We start from the raw sequence: 21,852 nt of genomic DNA, 5'->3' as shown, positions 1-21,852 counted from the left end.
AACATTACACACAAAGAAGCTTAATGTGAGGGAAAAGTAACTTTTAACTGTAGGGAATTAAAAAAATTGTAGTTTTTCAGAACAAAAGAGCTAATCATACACAACACAAACTACGACAATTAGAGCTAGAGATGCTTTCACAGACACACTTGCATCCAATGTGAATTTTGCAGACTGTTTCTCCCTATTATCAGATTATCTTATCCTTGCTAAATACTCTGGTGTTGTTTAATATTAAAGTAGTATGTTTGCTGTTAGGAGACAACAGAAATATTTATATAGAACTATCATTGCTTCTTCCACAATGTATTTTGAAATCGTCAAGTTTAAAGTTGTGTTTGTTTTTTAAGATATGAAATATACTGCTTTAACTATAATTAGTGTAATGAGAATTTTACCATTTCCTAGGCAGGCTAGAGTCAGAAATGCAGCTATGATGTAGACAAAAATGGCCAACTGAAGAAAAGAATCACAATTTTGAAAAAAATAATTACTGTTGCAATCAGGTCTGTGAAAGTTACAACTGAAATGGAAGATACCTAGCTTGTCTGCAGTAACTGCTTTTCTTGCTCTGAAGTTTTTTACGAAGTTCTCTACAAAGTAGTAATTTCAACTCCACTGAAGTTTTACATTAAAAAACATAGTTCACCCAGTAGATGCACAATACAGTTTTATTTGATATATTACTGTATTATCTAAATTTCATGCACTGTCCCTGGAAGGAAAAGAAATTTTATTTTGAATTTATCTCTATAGAGGAAACCTGCAAAGTTGTTTCAAATGAGAAGTGGAGTTCTGCTGACCTCTTCTGGAAAAAGAAACAAATTTCACCCTCTTGCATCTTTATTCATTCTCTGTGTTTCAAAATGTTAAGATGTCAGAACGAATGTAAATAATATCAATGCACGTGATTACTGAACTATAATCTCTGAATGTATTTTAGAGAATTAATCCTATCCATAAAAAAAAAAAGACGGAGTAACCTATAAGGTACATTCTTTAGCAGGTTTATACCTGCTTCAGGTTAAATGGAAATGGCTTGACGTTTTCCACATGACAGTGCAGAGAATCAATATAGTAAGAATTTGATACCAATAAAAAAGCTCATCATAAAAATAAAATCAGAATGAAGTCATAGGTGAACTGTAGATAGCAAAAACATGTCTGCAAAACACTTTTATGACTGTTTTACAATTCTCCATGTCTATAAAGAATGGGTTCAAAAAAAAGTTGATTTATGTACAGTGACTGCATAGAAATTGTTTACATTAGAAAATTTTCAGTATATCCATCTTGTAAAATACCGCATTATGCTGACATACTTATGCTGCATTAAAAAAATAAACTTACACCAATTACCTCAGTTTTCAGCGATCTTCACGTTTTTCACCTTTCAAATTAATGCCCCTGCTAACTACATTTTTCTTCATCTAAAGGTAGACCACACAAACCATACGACACTATTTAACCAGTGAGCATTCAAATTTAATCTCCTAATGCTTATAAATTATGCAAAATCTGTTTGCATCTGAGGTTACCTTTAGCTCAGTACAATAATGTACATCCATAAGACTGCTTCTATTTTTATTTTTTTTTTTAATTTTAAAGCAAATTTTAGACAGTTTCATCTGCAAAGCTGATGTCAGCACAGCTCCACACCAGTGTAGCAGCACCTTAATAGGGTAGCAAAGTGCACTGTATGGCCAGAATCTTAAAGCAGTTCTGCCACTGAAACAAATTCTCCCACAGCTGAGGCGAAAGTAATTTCTAGTCTTCAGATCTAATCAACCCCCTACCATCCTGAGTGGCACAAGCATGGATGAACTAAAAGGGTCTGCACTGCTTCCTCCACGCTAATTCGAAGCACTTCTAGAGCACATTCTTCCCTCTAATTCCATCTCTTTATGAATTATTACAACAGACAGAAGTGAGCTTCCACAACTGAACAGTCTCTCTGTATAACCTTTCAGATTAAATCAAGCTGTGAATTGAAAGACAATCTGCTTTTCTCGAAGATTTTTAAATTCCGCATTTGCCAGGGAAACTAAAATAAGATCTAAATTCAATAACAACAAAATAAGGCACTTTTAAATCTCCATTTGCAGCTGGTGCTCAATGCACAGGAGTTCAGCAGTAATGTTTTTGGAAAAATGTCTAACACAGTCTACAGAGATCTCTAACAATCATCAGTCTTGTAGAATGGGAGGAAACTAAGTTTCATGCACATAAAATTGTTTATGGAAAGAGAACGACAGTTCAATAGTTTGAATCACTGGTTAAGATTAAGCCATAGCTGAGAAGAGAGCAGTCACAGCATTCCTTCCTTGGACTGCAGTTAATCTTACACTAGTCTGGCAATTTACAAAGACCCTTGTTTTGTCCCATCCTTTAATTGTTTTCTTCTTAAAGAAGAGTCTCTACGTCTTATATGCTATCTCTCTCAATTTAGTAAGAAAACATGAAGTATTACTGTTTCTGAAATTCTTATCCCTCTATCCCAATTCAGAACCTGTTTCCCTATTTTTGAACTTTTCTAAATGAACACTAATGTCAATCCCATCCACAGGTAGGTGAAATTAACAGAAAAAAAGGATACGGAAATAGTACTGAAGCACATTTCCCCACCTGGTACTTGCCTCCCTGCACTTCACTGACATTTGGGTGGAAGTTTATTAAATAAATAAATAAATAAATAAATAAATAAATAAATAAATAGAAAGATGAAAGGAACAACAATATATTCATATCTTTTAAACTGAAAAAGAAGTAAACATAAATTTCACATCAACATCTTAAAATATTCAATTATACAATTACTTTTAGAGAACTCCTTGTGATAAATAAGCACTGTGACTCGTGACCATGAAAATGCCATCTGAATTGCATTCTTATTTAGAAGAGTTAACTGTATTTATTTCTGCCAAACAGACTTGCTGTCAGGTATCTCCTGAAGCGTATCAGACAAGAAATGTTGCAAACTATTCAATTTGTGACGTAGAACTACTCCTAACACCACTTTTAAAAACTTAATTTACTAAAAGAAATGGGAAAATCAACATTGTAAAATACACACTATTACTTAAAAGTCTGCATTACTAAGAGGAACACACCATTAGATTTTTCAGAGACACAGGTAACAAACAATGCATAATTTAATACTTACAGTACTATGAAATACAACACTGTGGCCTTTTCCTAAACTTTCTATATGTGCTGAGAGGTTAAAGCAGATGGCTCGATGTCTTATAGCATCCAGTGTTTGTGCATCAAAGAAGTCATGAGGTCTTGCTAGAAATAAAAGAAAGATCCTTAGTGATGAACACATTGAAAGCATTCTAGCACATTCTAAGTAAATCTGAATTGTCATTAGTAAACCATTTATCATTATAAAAATAGGATTATCTTGTCAAAGAGTTGTAAACATTAATTTAATGAAGACTATGTACTGACTCCAAATGTGGAGTGGTGATCCATTCAAGTCTGATCAAACTATATTCCCTTTAGATGAAATAGCTGTTTTGACAAACTGAATTACACTTGTTCAGTTTTTAAACTTCAAGTGAATTTTATTCATTTTTACCTTTCAGAATTACAAATTCATTTTTTTATTGAGTACTTCTGGGATCATCCATTGCTACCATCTGTTAAAGAAGTCTCCGTACAAAGAAACTAAAGCCAGAACTTGTATTTTAATGCAAGAACAGCCCGGTAAGGTTCCAATAAACATTACAACCTAACCAGCCAAATCACCCTTAAAGCATCATCAATAGTTTCAGTATTACTGCTGTAATTTCTTATAAATAGTATTAAAATACTTCAAAACATGATAGCACACTCTACATGTTAAAATCTATACCTTATTTTTGAAATTTGTTAAAAACAATCTACCCTGATGTAATTTATAATTGCATCCAAAACAAAACAAAACAAAACAAAACAAAACAAAAAACAACTAGAGCTACTTCCAGTGAAAACTGAGATGCTGCAAAGAGATCTATCTATACTGACAGTGAAATAAGACTGCTTGGTACTGCTGTGGAACACAAAGCAGAGGATTAAATAAGAATTATTGTTAACATACAGAAAATACAAGCTCATCAAAAAAAGCTTTATTTCTGAAGAGTAATAATAAATAGTCATGTTAAAAAACACTGCTAGACATTTCTATCTAAAAGTTTTCATTTCGCACTTTGATTATTAGTAAACATTTCCTATCCAAGAAGCACCTTCTACATCAGAAACCACACTTCAATCTATAAAGAGAAGACTGCAATCAACATCCATCTGATATTTTATGAGTAGTCTATAAACAGCATGCACTAGTAAATAATTTTATAGATAAGAGTTTCCTGAACAGTAAAAAAATTACTGAGCTCCAATTTGGAGTGTAAAGGTCTGTTAATTCTACGCTAACAATAATCTAATTCAAAAATAACTGCTACTAAGCATGTACTTGCACATGCTTAGAAATATCTCATTCTAACATTTTTTTAAATATATATTACAGTAGCAGAACTATGAGTAGAAGTATTAATGAAAGCATTAAAATTTTTAAGCTTTACGTGAGAGCAATGATTCAGTATACAACATTGAAATTAAAACAAAGAACAGTAGTTAAATTACGTTATCAACTGTATCATCCTATAATCTGCAAAAACAGTGATTTGCTATTCTCTTGTCCTTAATTAAAACAACTCCTTTTCATCAAGATTGTCTGTCCTTTATTTCAAAACAAATTACAAATTCCACTTTCAACTAGTATTTTCTGCACTCCAGGGACTAATTGTTGTTAAGCATTCATTTCTATATTATGTTCTGTCCTTACTATATCTCAGTTGGATAATGCCATTCAGGCAATCATCTCTCTGAAATGTTTTCTCACTGTAAGTGGTCACTTGTCATGTTACAGAAGGTCATTGATGCAACCATTTCTTACATTGAAACTATTAGTCTATCATGTAAAAAGGAGTATGGGTCAAATTTTTGGGCATGGACTAAGAGTTTTCTTTCTTAATGCGAAGTTAAAGATGAGTTTGTGGGGAAAAACACAAGCTTGTATATACAAACAGACCAAAGAAAATGGGTTCACATTTTATTATTACTATAAACTATTTGTTACTACTGAGTAGTAACAAATATGATACATTAAATTTCCTGAGTTCAGCATCTTCCAAGAGACATCCTTTCTACTCTTTTCTTCTTACAAAAAAAAAAAAAAAAAGCCTTATCTCCCTTTGATGTGATATTCTGAAGTTCTCTACTGAAGTAATCCAAATGCTGATTTAGGCAGTTTGTTATATCAGATGCAAGCAACTGTAATATAGTAAATTATATGACATAGTATGTTTTGTACAATATAGAGATTCATAGAATCATCTAGATTGGAAAAAACCCTTGAGATAATCAAGTCCAACTATCAACCTGATCTACTGAATCCCATCACTAAACCTAGTGCCATGTCCACACGTCTCAAATACCTCCAGAGATGGTGATCCCACCACTTCCCTGGGCAGCTTGTTCTGATGATTGACTGCCCTCTCTGTGAAGAAATTCTATCTGATGTCCAATCTAAACCTCCAATGGCACAACTTAATACCATCTCCTCGCACCAGAGAAAAGACACCAACACCCTTCTCACTGCAACCTCCTTTCAGGTAGTTGTAGAAAGCCTCCTTCGGACTGAATAACAACCCTAGTTCCCTCAGCTGCTCCTCATAAGTCTTATTTTCTAGTCCCTTTAACAGCTTTGTTGCTCTTCTCCACACACCCTTGAGCAACTCAATGTCATTCTTTAGTGAGGGGCCCAATACTGAACACAGTACTCAAGGCGTAGTCTCACCAGTATAATGGGACAATGGCTTCTGCAGTCCTGCCAGCTACACTATTTCTAATGCAGGCCAGGATCCCATCAGCTTTCTTCATCACCTGGGCACGCTGCTGGCTCATGTTCAGCTGGCTATCAACCACCTTCTCTGCCAAGCAACTTTCCAGTCACTCTTCTCCAAGCTTATAACACTGCATTGGATTGTTATGACCCAAGTTCAGGACTGGGCAGTTTGTATTGCTAAATGTCTTGTGACTGAACTCAGCCCCCATCGATATAATCTATCCAGACCTCTCTGCAAAGCCGTCCTACCCTCAAGCAGATCGACACTCCCGCCTATCGTGGTACTGTCTGAGAACTTACTGAGGGTGTACAAACTCCTCACGCTGATCATTGGTAAAAACATTAGAACAAAACTGTCCCAAGAACCGAGCCCTGGGGACCAAGCCACTGGTGGCCAGCTGCCAACTGGCTTAACATGATGCACAAGGACTCTCTGAGCCCTGCCTTCCAGCCAGTTCTTCATGCAGCAAACCGCACACCTGTCCAAGCCATGAGCAGCCAGTTTCTCCAGAATACTGTGGGATGGTGTCAAACACTTTACTGAAATCCAGGTAAATGACATCCACAACATTTCCTTTATCTCCTAAGCAGGTCATCTTGTCATAGAATGAAATCAGGTCAGTACAGCAGGACCTACCCTTCAGAAACACACGCTGACTGCTTCTGATCATTCCAGTCATCACATATTTGTCAATTTGCATAGGATGGTACTCAAGATGATCTGCTCCATAACCAAGGTCAGACTGACAGGCCTGTAATTCCCTGGATCTTCTTTCCCACTCTTCTTGTACATTGGAGTCACATTTGCTAATGTTCAGTTAACAGGGATCTCACTGTTAGTCAGGACTGTTGATAAATTATTTAAAGTGGCTTGGCGATCACTCCTGTCAGCTCCTTCAGTATCCTTGGATGAATCCTGCTCAGCCCCATGGACTTATGAACATTCAAAACATGTTAGGAGGGCACTGAGAGCTTCCCATTGGATTATAAGGGATTCATCTTGTTCCCTGTCAGTATTCCAACTCAGAGAGCTACGTACACTGAGAACAACTGGCCTTACTAATAAAGACCAAAGCAAAACAAGGCATTAAGTACCTCAGCATTATCCTCATCTTTCATTACTACATTTCCCCTCACATCCAATAAAGGATGGAGATTCTCCTTAATCCTCCTTTTGCTGTTGATGTATTTACAAAAGCATTTTTTATTGCCTTTTACTATGCTAACCAAATAGAGTTCCAGTTGGGCTTTAGCCCTTTTAATTTACTCCCTGCAAAGCTTGACAATGGCTCTGTAGTTCTCCTGAGTTGCCTGCCCCCTTTTCCAAAGCTCCTGAACTCTTTTCTTCACAAACTGCAGAAAAAGCTCTTTGTTCAGCCATGCTATTCCTCTCCCCTACTGGCACATTGGGACGGTCTGCTCCTGTGTCTTTGACCGTCCTCTGGAAACCAGAAGTAACAGTTCTGCTAATCACCTTCCTTACCTCAACAAGGAACAAAAACTATCATTTTGATGATCACTGTGCCCAGGGCAGCCTCCAACCATCACACCACCCATAACTCCTTCCCTGGTCACAAACAACAGGTCAAGTGGGGCACCTGCCCTCATCAGCTCACTCACCACCTGTGAGAATGTTATCCACACACTCCAGCAATCTCCTAGACTGTTTATTCTCTACTGTACTCTATTTCTATCTAACATCTACAAAGCCAAAGTTCTCCATGAGAAATAGGGTTAGCAATCAGGAGACTTCTAGTTGCTTGTATAATTTTTCATCTAGCTCTTCATGCTGGTTGGATGGTCTATTATAGATTCTTACTATAACACCAGCCTTGCTACCTTTCCCCTGACTCACCAAGACATTTAACCCTTTCATCACCACCACTCAGCTCCCTGCAGTCAAGGCATTCCCTAACATACAGGGGTACCCCATGTCTTCTCCTTCCCCATCACTCCTGAAGAGCCCCAAACCACCTACCCCAACACTCCAAGCAGGTCAGTCATCCCACCACGTCTTACAGAGGCCAATGATAACATAGCCGTAAGACTTAACTAAAACTTCCAGTTCCCCTTATTTATTTTTTCATGCTGTGTGTTTGTGTAGAGGCACTTAAGCTTGGTCCCTAATGAGACTGTTTCACTTGGTGAAGTGGCTGGAATTTCTCTGTGCTGCTCTTCAGGTGCTCTCCTCCCTGCTAACCTCTATCTCCTCAAAGCAGTACATTGGGTCAATTGAGATTCACCTCCTTGAGCAACCTTAGTTTAAAGCTCTCTTCACCAGTTTGGCAAGCCTGACATGACAGATTTTTCCTCTGCAGTCCCCAGAGCAGTGGAACAGTTCTGCAAGGATACCTCAGGTAATGGGGGAAGTCTCTTCCTCCTGCTGGTCCTTGCTATAACAAACTTCCACTCCTCTGGGGTTTTGGTATCACTCCCTTCAGTGATGTTTCAAGGGGGAGGTTTTTGGCTGTGAGCTCATTGCAGACTATGTATGAAACCACCTACCTCCTCCTCAGCTTTCCTGATTTTGTTAGCCTTCTGACCACCTCCTGCACCTCCTTTTCACCACCTCTCACCAGGTGGCTGAGCTGCAGGAAGTCCTCCACCTGGAGGTATCTTTTGCAAGTGTCTGGCTGGCATAGAACTTTCACTGCAGCAGCCCGTATTGTGCTGTGCTCTGCACCTGTAGCTAAAACAGCACTGGTATCACTGGTATTTGTCTATCACTGAGCAGTGCTGGCACAGCACCAAGACCCTCTCCAACACCCCCCCCCCCCCAAAGCCAGTAGGCCAGGGGTGGGGAAGGGACACCACCACGGTAGCTGACCTAAACCAAACAGAGGGATATCCTATGCCTTATGGTGTCATGCTCAGCAATAAAAGGTGAGGAAGGGGAAGGAGGGTTGGCAGGCTTTCCTTATGAAGACATCTGTCCTCCCAGACAACTGCTACACCTATTGAGGCCCTGCTTCCCAGGACATGGCCAAACATCAATCATTTATGAGAAGCAGAGAATGACTGTTCCCTCCCCCATTCCTCCTTTGCTTCCACTTGGCCTGCTTGCTCTTCCCCATCTCTTCATTTTCCCTTTACATTATCACAGAATCATAGAATGGCTCTGGTTGGAAGGGTCCTTAAAGACCATCTGGTTCCAACCCCCCTGCCATAGGCAGGAATGCTGCCCACTAGATCAGGTTGCTCATGGCCTCATCCAGCCTGGTCCTGCAGGATGCCCCCAACACCTCCAGGGATGGGGCATCCACAACTTCTCTGGGCAACCTGTTCCAGTGCCTCACCACGCTCTGAGTGAAGAACAACTTCTTCCTAACGCCCAATCTAAATGTGCCCTCTTTCAGTTTAAAACCATTCCCCCTTGTCCTATCATTATCTAAATGAGTAAAGAGTCCATCTCCATCCTTTTTATAAGACCCCTTTAAGTATTCACCACAGTACAAAAAGGACATAAAACTGTTGGAGAGTGTCCAGAAGAGGGCAACAAAGATTGTGAAGGGCCTAAAGGGGAAGACGTATGAGGAGCAGCTGAGGTCACTTGGCCTGTTCAGCCTGGAGAAGAGGAGGCTGAGGGAAGACCTCATCACGGTCCACAACTTCCTCATGAGGGCTGGTTGAAGGGCAGGCACCGATCTATTCTCTTTAGTCACCAGTGGCAGGACCCGCAGGAATGGTGTCAAGCTGAGGCTGGTGAGGTTTAGGCTAGACATCAAGAAGAGGTTCTTTTCTTCACTGAGGGTTGTCACACACTAAATTAGGCTTCCCAGGGAAGTAGTCACTGCACCAAGCCTGTTGGAGTTCGGACTGTGCACTTAGTCACATGGTCTGAATTTTTGGGTGGACCTGTGTGGTGCCAGGAATTGAACTTGATGATCTTTATGGGTCCCTTCCAACTCAGGATATTCTATAATTCTATTGAAAGGCTGTGATGAGGTCTCCCCGGAGCATTCTCTTTTCCAGGCTGAACAGTCCTAGCTCTTTCAGCCTTTCCTCATAGGAGAGGTGCTGCAGCCCTCCGTGTATCTTTGTCCTCTGGACAAGTTCTAACAGGTCCATATCTTTCTTGTACTGGGAGCCCTTATCATTATTATTCTTATCTCAACCCATGAGCTTTTTTCTTTCCATCATACTTTCTTCTCCCACTCTTCTTTTGAGGAGGAGGGAGTGAGACAGTGGCTGTTGTGCAGTTTAGCTGCCCAGCAGGGTAAAACCACCAACAGAGGCAGGTTTGACACTCAAAAGAAAGGTCTAGGTGCTTCCTACAGTCAGAGCTGCCTTCACGCCGCCTTCCCCTTCAGCAGCTGTCTGGGTGGAAGTGGCAGACAATCCTGAGGTATGTGGATAAGACACTCCAGCTCAAAATTCAGCCTTTATCCTAAGACCAGTGCCCACCATTCCCTCTAGGCAACAGTTACTGGAGCTTGCACAGTCATCAAGGAAGGTGTAAAGCTCTTCCCACACATCCTTCCACACAGAATACTGCACAAACTGCCGCACCCTCCACGTCCCTGTCTGGGTGCCCTGGTCATAGTGCTTTTGCTCACAAGCCCTTTTTCTGCTCACAGGGCTGCCTTTTCCATGACTGGGGCTGGCCCCCCAAGCCTCATCAGACTCTCTCCCAGGAGCTTGCTGGCTCATAGCAGGCCTGTTACCCTGGGGTTTCCCTGGCTCTAAAACATCTGTCCCCCTACACCCAGCTCCAGAGTAGTGTGTCTCACTATGTGACAAATATATGACAACTATTTTTATGTGAAATACTTATAAATACATATGTGGAGGACAATTCCCAATTTTTGCTTTAAGTTTCATGCAGCATTTTTTTCCAGAATTTACCATCAGATAACATTCAGACATAGAAGAAAGTGTACAATTAATAAAATGCACATGAATAGCTTTACTAATTCTTTATTGAGTGTTCAGCCTGTATCTTCTTGCTCCTCTTAAATCTATTCCCTCAAAATTGTTTTTGGAGTAAGGCATCTCCCTTCTTTCTTAATACAAATTCCACATACACGGATTATTTAAGTAAAAGAAAAGCTTCTGATAAGTAGCCCATTAAATGAAATGCCAAGTCCTGTGTAACTAACATATTCCCACTGTAAATTCCATAAACAGGAGACTTTCACATCCCACTTATCCTTCTAGTAAACTCAATTGATACAGGTGTTAGCAACTAAAATGCCTTTTTTTTCTACTGGAGAAGCAAGGTAATATTGTAAATAAAATCTCAGGTTCTACAAAATACTTTGAGGTAGCTTAAAAATAGCAATGCTAGGACTTGTTTTAGTGAGAAACTTTCAATATATTTGGCTCTCTACCTATGGGTAGAGAGGGACAATGTGTGGCAATAAGTATGTTTAAAGGTATATAGAAGAGAAAGAAAGCTACTGTGATCCTGAATGATTCTGCAACATCAAAATTTATACAACAAATCAGCTAGTCTTTATATCACTACTTATGTAAAAAGCTATAAATGCACGTATGGTAAAACATGCTTTTATCATAAAGGCATTCACTTCTAAGCTTAAAAGCACACATTGTTCACAGAGAGGAAGAAAGAAAAGCAAAACAAGTTAAGAAGAACAAGATATTAAGAAAGAAAGAAGTAGCTGCCTGATTTGTCTTTATACTTTAATTTAGAACATGTTCTTGTCACATATAAAGCTACAGTAAAGTGTTTCATATTTTTTAATTATTATTTATGCATTAATGTCTTCCAGAGAGGTTCAAACCTTCAGATATAAAACACAGGTCTATACTTCATTGTTTTGCAGTGTTTAAACCTTTATTTTATACATGAGTGTGCTTCAATTGCAGCATGTATTAGCAATTAATTGTCAATAAATATTTAAGCCATTTGCTTGTTGAAAAAAAAAAATCAGTGTGTAATCAGACCATGAGGAGGTAGAAAGAATATGCTAGCAATATTTTTTCAGTAGAAAGTTTGTCTCCTGACATAAAAATAACTAATCAAATGATTATTTGTGAAATATTTAAACATTGTACACTACTGAATAGCATCCTGCATTATGGGAGGGGAGGAGGTACTGCCCTCTACTTTAGGGAAGGGTTGGTTGAAAGGAGGGGAATGGTTTTAAACTAGAAGAGGGGAGGTTCAGATTAGGGGTTAGGAGGAAACTCTTCACTCAGTGGTGAGGCACTGGAACACGCTGCCCAGAGAAGTTGTGGATGCCCCCATCCCTGGAGGTGTTCAAGGCCGGACTGGACAACCCCTGCGCAACCCAATCCAGTGGGTGGCATTCCTGTCCATGGCAGGGAGGGGTTTGGAACTAGATGATCTTCAGCATCCATTCCAACCCAAGCCATTCAATGATTTTACCTATTTGTCATAACTTGTAACCCTACTTGCAGATAAAATGGTACAGAAGTTACCTCTCCTTTTGGACACTTTAAATATCTAAATATAGAATCTACGTTCATGGCTTTACATACTCTAGACTGAAAATACTTTATACTCTTGTTCTGTTACTTTGGTCTCTTGCACTCCCCGCTTCTTCTTCTAAACAAAATCTACACAGTTGCACACCTCATTCTTTAACTAAAAGTAAAGCTAAGTTAAGAAACAGTAAGATGAGCAAAGTTATATCAGCCCTTTGTCTAGTTCAGCAAATCAACAATAATTCACGAAAAGTTTTAAAGAAAAGCTGCCAATGCTTAGCATTTTCAGAAAATGTCATCAACTTCGGATATATTTCTGGGTCACATACCCTCTGGAGAAATACATTACAGTAGTCACTTCCCAACTCGGTTAGCGATGAGTTTTTGCCTGAAGGCAAAACTATACAGCCAGCATCACATTTGTCTCAAGAGGCAAAAAGATAAGAAATTGCTCGAGCAGCTGTCATTTTTCTTCCTGTGCAACACCTGATCAAGACAGCAAACCATTCAAGTTCTACCGCTGAGTAAATATTATTGGAATGCTGAAGACCAATTATATTTCTTTTTGCCATCGATTCGTTCAAGAGCTTTCTATTTGCTTCCCCCACCACTCTATGAAGATGACTCTGTGCATATCTGCAGAACAAATTCTGCCGTATATTCCTATTATGACTAAGACATCTTAGCAGATTAATTCAAAGTTTTAACTACGAAGCCCTGATTTGAAACTGGTAAATCAATAATGTTTATCAATTACAAATAAAATGCAAATGTATAATAATACTTCTACATATACTGAGGAAGAAATTGAATTAGGATGCATTAAATCAGTCACCTAAAGAGATCAATATAATTATACAAGCTAAGATGCAACTTGGGAATCTCCTAAAGTGAAATAATCTGAAATGACCAGCCTTAGACATCTGTATTCTGTTTGAATAACAGTCAACAAATCAAGATAGCCTTCTAGGAACCTACATTACTTTAAATAAGTCTCTTCCTTTACACCTAAGATGACCTAAAAGATGCAAAGCAGCCAGTTAACTTTATTGATCATCCTTCCCTTCTTGAACCTTCTCATTTACATAGATTGCTAATGAGCAATCCTGAGAATCCTTCTCTCCAATCCTGTAGTGTTGTGATGCTCACATCACAGCAGTAAAAAAAAAAAAATAAAAAAAATCAGTGAAGCTTTTTCTTCAACTACTAGTAGTAGAAAAATATGAACGGATTTTTACATCTCTATACTCTAAAATGCAATTGTCACAAGTAAGTTTAAAAGTTAGTAACTAATCAATTCAGTACTGAAAAGTTGTAGCCAAAGCAATTACGAGAAAGGTTGTTAACAATTGCCTCTTCTAAAAATTTCTGTACGTAAGAATCTCTGAATAGATTTGAAATAGTTATTAGTCTGACACTAGGACAATGCAGGAATCAAACTGGATCTAAATGGACTAGAAAAATTAGTGGATAAGCAATCATTACAACTGACAGTATCCTGGCTAGAGGAAACAATTCACCTTAAAATTGGTAAGTCACACTTCACAGAACATTGGTTCACATCAAATTAACAAACCTCAACTGTGCAGCGAAAGATTAAGAATACAGCTAGTCAAATATCTTCAATATTAAGCCTCTGTTATGCTCATAAAACTGTCATTACACTAATAAAGTGTGTTGTTGTGGATATAAAAATGTCTAGAAATACTAGACATTTTTAGTCTTACATTTTAGTCAATTACATTGACATTTTAGTCATACTTACGTAATGATCGTCGTCTCTTGTTCTTTAACTTTCTTCTTTTATTCATTCCAGCTTTAGATGGAGATTCCTCTTTGGCCTTTGGCTGACTGGCAACTTTTGAAGAGTTCTGCTGGCTGAAGTGTGTGGGCACGTGACGGGCAAGTCCTCCCTGAGACGCAAAGCTGGCATTGCATCCACCAACTACACACTGATGAGGAAAAAAATAAAATGACTGTATCAGTGCACTCTGCACTATCAAACTCATAGATTTTTCAGTTTGCCTTTTCTGGCTCAGCCTCCAACACACTAAAAGATAGACAAACTCTTAAAGACCATGCACTTCTAAAGAGAAACAAAAATAATCTGAAATTTCCATCTGAACTTTGTAACTCATAATTTTTCTGTGGTGTAATCACCTTTTTAAATGCTATATAATATTCTACAATATTGTATAGCATAAAATTAATCTGGAACAATGTTAATCTTGAACAATGCAGTAAAACTCTCTTCACAGAAAAACACATCTGAAGATTTTTCCCTATAGACCAGCATTATCCCCTTGCTTTTCAGAACACTACATAGTTATTCTGTATTTCTCAACAGCTCTACGGTCTTCCCTAGTGGTAGATAACAGCAGTGTTCTCTAATCTCCTTTCTTGCGAGAGATTAGAAGTAAACTTTTCAAATAAAAAAGCATCCCTACCAAAACTGAATTTAACAAAGCTTAACGCTTTCTATAAATGCTATACAAGGTCAGTATCCTTCACTTCTGGCTTGAAGTGACTTCACTACCTTGAAAATCCTACTAACACGACAATATACACACTTATTTTGCAAGGTGCAATTCCTTCAGAAGTATTTAAAAAAGTTCTCACTCAAAGAAAATGGCCTCTTTTTCAAACAGAAAAATAAGACTAGACCCAATAACTAAGCAGAAACACAGAAATCACAAGATACATGCAACTAAACAAGTACTGACTTTTTTTTTTTTTAAGTATTTGGTTTATGTTTAAACATTTATTTTATATAAAAATAATTGTAAATTATATTGTTGGGGTGGAAAGCACAAACTTTTTCTCTTGTGCTCTTAGCTTAGAAGGGTAACAAAAAAATAATTGATATGCATTTCATCTTGGGCTGCAGTGAATTATGTATCCACGACTGATTTTTCTTCTCCTGATTAAGCAGTAGTAGGACAAATGAATTCATTATCCAGTAGCAAGGACCCATCACCACTCTAAACCATTGAAAAGCTTTCCTTCTTCCACATCTGTTTTGCTTCCCCCAATCCTTTCTCTTAGCTCTCTTGTTTGTATCTCTTTTCTCTAGCACTCCCCTCCACAGCAAACTGACGAGGCAGCTGTGATAGGAGTTCAGCAGCGAGTAATGCTGCAACTATATCCATAATGTAAAATTTTCTCTGAAGTATTTGCAAGCTCAAAGTAATCTGTCCCAAGCCTGCACGTTTGGTTGAAAGACAGGACAACAGCAGCAGAATACCACTCAGTGTGTTTTGTCCCTGATACCCAACTTTGCTGTTTCCAAACTGGTGCTGTAAAAGAACTGAAAAGTTTATTTCTATCTCAATCCCAGCAAAAGGTTTTCATTGATCATTACAAAACATGAACGCTATATTCCTGAAGAAAAACCTCCATAATCTCCAAGGACATAATACTTGTTATAGGAATAAAAAAAATATATATATAAGTACATTACAAGACAGTGAAAGACAAAAATAGGAGGAGAATTTTATTTAAATGTTTTTAGCAAGCTTAAGGGAAGTTTAAGCACTAAGCTAACTAAAAACATGCAATGTTAATGCAACTGTGTACGTTCCTCTCTGTCTCCTCCACTAATAAGCATCTTAAATTTGTGCCCATCTCTACCAAAAACCTATCTGTAACTTTTTACCTTGCCCTACAATTTACCAAATTCAAACAACAGCAATACCGTACACTTACACCATAACAGCCTACAACAAGACATCATACCACATCTAAATTCAAAATAAAACAAGAGATCTTGCTCTCATTTAGGGTACAGGAACCTCAAAGCAATATTATTACTTCAAATTAATATTAAAGATGAAAATTTACACCATTGTATTAAAGATGAACAAACCCACAATCAACAGATAGCGGCAAAATACATGCATGCATTAGTTTGACCAATTTTTTATTCTCCAGTTTCGTAGTTCTTGAAGCTGTGTTGCTCATAAAAGCAGTTTCATGAAACTAAACTAAGCAACTAAATCTAAGCTTAGGTTTAACTTTAATGAAAGGGCCACTGACAAGCTTCTAGCCCTTTCTGATTCTACAAACACTGACAAAAGGAAAATGAACACAGAACTACTCTGAAGTTCAACCTTACTGAGAGATTAAACTTCCGGTCTTGCCAATGCCTGCTAAAAGTAAAAAACAACCTGAAGTCTTGGTACAGTGCACACATTACTATATGCCAAATTACTTAAGTACAGTATAAAAAGGCAATACCTTCTGAAAATAATATATAAACATTGCGTCGGCCACATTTCTAAATCACAAGTTCTTAAGACCTGTCGTGGAATTCCTTGTCAGATAAGAAATACGGTTTTATGACTAACTACACACAATGTCATAAGTTGACTTCTGTCTAGTACAGAGAAAAAAAAGTCATGGACATCCAATACAGATTCTCTACAGAAGCTACCACTTCTTGTAATTTAAGTTTTACCTTAAAAGCCCCAAAAGTTAAGTCCTCAGCATATGTAACACCCAACTAAGAATTATCTTTTTCCAGAAAGCCTACTTACAGTCTGCAGCTCAGTATGAAATATTTGCAAAGACCATCACATCCACATATTGTGTACTTGGACACTACCTGTTATGTCATCAAATAATCAACAGCTGATATATAGGTGTATATATCAAAGATGACACAGAATGCCTTTGTAGTGGACAGAAAAATAGTAGAAGAGGAGAAAAATCTTACCTGTTTTTTTCCTTTTTTTCTCTAAAATAATATATCCAGCAATCCGTTACTAACGGGTAAAGTCTCTTCTCTCCAAAGATAAAGGAGCAGTTCAGGCTGTCACTTCAGGATCTCTGGATGGTAAGTCACACCAAATCAGCTTCCCACCAGATAATTATACAGATCTAGAGGGCTTCTAATAAATCAGACTCAACTATTATGCACAACTTTAAACCAATCTCTTACTTTTTCCCCAAAACCCTGTATCTCAAAATTTTGCATTCAGTTTGCATTATGATAGGTTGGGTCCGGATTGGTGGATATGTTACTTCAAGAGAAAATAAGTCAACAAGTAAGAAATTTAATTTCTCCAGTGTACCCATACCCACCATTATTAATGGGCAATAGTGACCAGTGGCTTTAACAACCAGGATATAAAATATCTAGTAATACAGATTTTTTCTATTGAATTCAAAATAATCAAGTACCCTTTTTAGAGTATTTAACATGCATTTTTTTCCAATAGATCTGACAAATAATATTTTAGACATCTGGACAAACCTTACTGTCTCATCATCTAAGCATTCAGGCAGAATGACTTTACATTTTCTATCTGCATCTGCAATGCTCTAATGGACAGAAGATGTCCTGCCAAAAGAATAACTGACATGAATTCCAAATGAGGACTGAATTTGCTTGGCTTTGTCGTCTAGATTTCAACTAATGTTCCTCTATTAATAGTCATATCAAGTGCAGTCATCCCTTAATGAATTACTCCCTAATGAATTCTGGAAGTTACAGGTGGTAGAATGAGCACAAAATTCCATTTTTACTACTATTTTTTTTCTCCCCTTTTAAGCAAAGGATGAAAGCCTACAATAAATTTATGTATTGTTATTTGTTGTTGCTACTGAAAGCATTTACCCCATGTGAACAAACCCTGCATGACTGATCTTAAACATTAAGAGCATATCCACATGTTGAAAGCAGTTGGTTGCATATTCAGTTTTATTTTCAGAGTCCTCCTCTGCAGAGGATTGCTATAAGCAACTATTTTTATAATTACGTCCCACACATTTGAGCTCACTCTACTATTTGTCCTTTCATTGTGCCTAACACCTTGTACTTGGTCATCTACACTACATGCTAAGAGTCATTTTGGTATGTCTACAAGTAACTAACTTTTAATGCCTTCTGCAGTGGCAAGTAGCGCTTCAAAAAATTCTGAGTACCAGAAACAGTGCTAAAAAAATGCAGATTGTCACAGCACAATAACTATTCAACTGTTTCTAACAGCCAAGTTAAGACAATTCTTTCTCGGCTTGCCAAAGACAGCTACCAGCATCAGTTTTCTATTTATCTCTGTAGACTATTCCTCTAGTTCTGTCTGTATGTTCTGAAAGCCTGAAAGTTTAGGTTGTTGAACTTGAGATAGGACAACTACTACATGATGATGATACTTCCAGTATTCCACCGATTTCTAAAAAACTGCAAAAATTATGCAGTAAAACTATTAAAAAAGTAATATCTAGGTGTTCTCTCTCTCAGCTCTGGATATAAAATGATATGCAAACATGAACATACTGAATATCTTCAGAGAAACAATTACATGCTCTGAAAACACCTATATTAAATGAACGCCTGTAACAACAAAAAAGGCTGGAAGAATGGCTAGAACCAGACTGTTATAAACAAAGAGAACTTCCAGCAGCACAAAAGCAATGAACTTCAGGTATTAAAAAGAGTAGTGTAACTCTAAAAATACGTAACAGTGGTCCCAAAGAAGGACAGTAAATTCTCATATCAGAAATATTTTGCAAGACCAATCTTTGATCCTCTTGACAAGAGAAACAGATTTAGGAAATAGCACATCCAAAGAATGACTAGAAAAGCACGCTGCTTTGCAGAAATACTTGATTAGAGACTGAGAACTATCATCAATGATAACTGTGTCTCATTTATTTGACACACTTACTGTGGAGGGATTCATGGGTGTCCTAGGTAAGACTGTTTTCTAAACAACAGAAATTAGTGATGACGGCCTCGAATAAAAAGAAAATAAAATCCATCCATGTGTTCCACATAAAGCTTAAGGCCAACAGCACTAAAAATGTTTAGAAAAGGGGAGGAAATAAAAAAAAGGCAAAGAAATCTGATGACTAAAGGGGAACCAAGGTCCAAAGTTCTGCCCCAAAGGTCAAACCTATATTTTCTGCCTTAGTTTAGCAGATTATTCAGATGTAAAATGTCTCCTAATTATCTGATCACACACTATTAGGAAATTGCCCTGTAAAGAAATAGAGCTAATATCTCAAAAATAGGTATTCATAAGCAAATGTACCTTTTCTATGTCACAGGTGTTGTAATACCAAGGGGGACGTGCTAAACCACATGAACAGGAACCACAGGAGGAATTCACAAAAATATGAAACAAATGTCTTTGCAATTTAGAAGTGGGTTCACCTTAGTGACAAATGAACCACGCAGTCATGTAGTTCATATGCATGCATGGAAAAGGCAGGTAAACCCACAAAGACCTTTTAAAAGAAAAGCTAATTTAAAGTAGGATACAGCCTTTAAATCAAAGGACAGCATTACATGCATCACAAAAATTGATAATTAAACCCGAAATGGGCAACTACATAAAATGAATTCGTTTGCAAACAAAAGGCAGACAGGACAGGGACATATTCTTCAACAGAATAGTTCTGCAAAAGACAGCTTTATGCCTGAGACAGTCCCCAGCTGCCTTTCAATTTAAGAAAATACTTTTTTCCTCTTATTTTCATTAGAGGTATAAGCATGTAGCAGCTTGCCATATATTCATTAGTCTCCACTCATCATTAAACAGTTTTGGCTTTCCTCCTGCCTTTACAACAGTCTTCCTTTTACAAGAGCTTCATCACCTTCCTAGCTAACGTTCTTTGTCGTTCTTAAAACAATTCTGAACAGTTCTCTAGAAAATAGCATACAGTTCCATCATTTCCACTGCCTTCTAAGTCAATTCTTCACAAATCCTGACATTTATTTATTTTTAACAAATGATTGAATGACTTGGCATTTTCAGCAAGTGCTATGAAGTGACAATGACTCCTACTTTTATACTTGAACTAATGTATTTATATATTTTGTATGTTTTTTTTTTTTTTTTTTTTTTGGGGGGGGTGGGGGTAGGAGGGTCGGGAGCCACTGTACTAATCAAGAACAAGAGGTCTTTAATACAACCAAATAGAAAAAATTGGGTTTTGCTAAAAATCTGAGCTATTAGGATTTATATGAACAGCTAAATGCAAAAAGTGCTTATTTTTTATAGAAAAACTGCCATAAAATGAAGCAGTAACTGTTCTTGAACTGATCAAGACTAATATTCAACACTCTTAAATGCTTTTACATCAGACAATAGATTTCAAAAGCTTGAAAAAGAAAAAGATCAAGTGAATTAAGGGGCCTAGGTAACTAACAAGTTATCACAATAACATACTTGGCTAAATCATGGGGGCTCTGAAGCCTATATTCAGTATAAATGAAAGGGGAACAAAAGAAGTTACAGGACCAGAATTATCATCTATTCAAAGCTCCCAGGAACAGATCGAGAAATACAAAGATAAAATGCAAACAGAAACACTGAAAACAACAGTAGGAAAAAAAAAATGAAGTAACAGACTTTGAGCCATGATAAACTACTGCGTTTCATCCTTTCCCCTAGCATGACCAGAAATTACAGAAAAGTATGTACTATTTCACCAGCTAGTTAACACAAGATGCTTATCAGAACTGTTTGAAGTCTTACAGCTCTAGCTGTAACCAGCTTAGCCAAAAAAAATGGGATATCAGCTTTTACCAACTTCACTAGATAGCTCACAAGACTCAAGAAATACTATTATTTCCTGAGGCATGCCCACCTCTTTTAAACCCTATGCCTCTAAATCGACTTTCTTTGATGTACACCAAGCAAGTCTACACACTAACCTATCACAAGGCTTTTCTTTAAGACAGAAACCTGCTATTACACTTTGTCACATAAACTACTTAGTTCTAAAATAAGAAGAAATAAGGTACAAGTTTCCTCTAATGACTTATTTTCAAGTTTGATTCAGGGATCAGCAGTTAAATTGTTACTAGAACAATCACATCTGCAAGATTTCAGGGATCTATGATCCTTACACTATGCTTTCAAGAGTATGTTAACTTAATTCCTTTGAACAAAGGAATAAACTCCATAGCAAGTTTCCCCCACCGTCATTCACTCTGTCAGAAGTTTTCAGACTAAATTAATCAGTTTGGAAAGTCTAGTCTTCACAAGACTAGGAAAAAAAAAAAAAGCTTTTACTTGCATTGAACTATTTTTACTCTCTAAGCTTTGAGTATAGTTTTGTTATCTGTCATAACTACTGTTAAAATCTGTGCAGAAGCAGTAACTTCTGGAAGAGGTCACTGAAATAGAAAAAAACTTTTTAGTAATAAAACTGACCTAAAATAAACAAACAGACGACATTATGTGAGAAGAAAGAGAGGAGAGGGTAATAGAGAAGTAGTGACTAAAACTTGGTGAGGTTGGGGCAGGGAGGGGGAGGAAGATATAAAATGCTACCTACATTTAATAAAAAGCCCTATTCATTTTTTAAATCCTAGATGGAAGGAGAACTTCAGTCTGAAGTAGTGTGGGTGGAACTTACCATAAAATGATCCAGGACTGACAGCTATGAACTGCCCCAACTGTATCCATAAGAGGATGAAGCAACTCATTAATAACGGATTGGTGGATATGGGAATGATAAACACTACTATACCTAGAATTGCAGGTACAGATTAGGGGGAGAAAGAAAGAGAAAGTTAGAAAATACTATGCAGGAAATACAGT

At 37.4% G+C, this 21,852-nt stretch overlaps 1 protein-coding gene across 2 annotated transcripts in view; it reads right to left on the bottom strand.

Moving 5' to 3' along the window:
* Nucleotides 1–21,852, bottom strand: part of AEBP2 (AE binding protein 2) — a 53,769-nt gene that overhangs the window by 8,567 nt on the left and 23,350 nt on the right. For both annotated transcript variants that reach the window (XM_027460444.3, XM_027460486.3), the window contains exons 4-5: nt 14,064–14,250; nt 3,164–3,288 (exon numbers count right to left, since the gene is read on the bottom strand). In XM_027460444.3, the coding sequence (XP_027316245.1) occupies nt 3,164–3,288; nt 14,064–14,250 (312 nt within the window). The remainder of the gene's footprint in view (nt 1–3,163; nt 3,289–14,063; nt 14,251–21,852) is intronic.

This window comes from Anas platyrhynchos, chromosome 1, assembly GCF_047663525.1.
Source record: "Anas platyrhynchos isolate ZD024472 breed Pekin duck chromosome 1, IASCAAS_PekinDuck_T2T, whole genome shotgun sequence".
NCBI classification, from domain to species: Eukaryota; Metazoa; Chordata; class Aves; order Anseriformes; family Anatidae; genus Anas; species Anas platyrhynchos.
The sequence above is the reverse complement of the archived record's forward strand: the minus strand, read 5'-3'. Positions and strand labels throughout refer to the sequence as shown.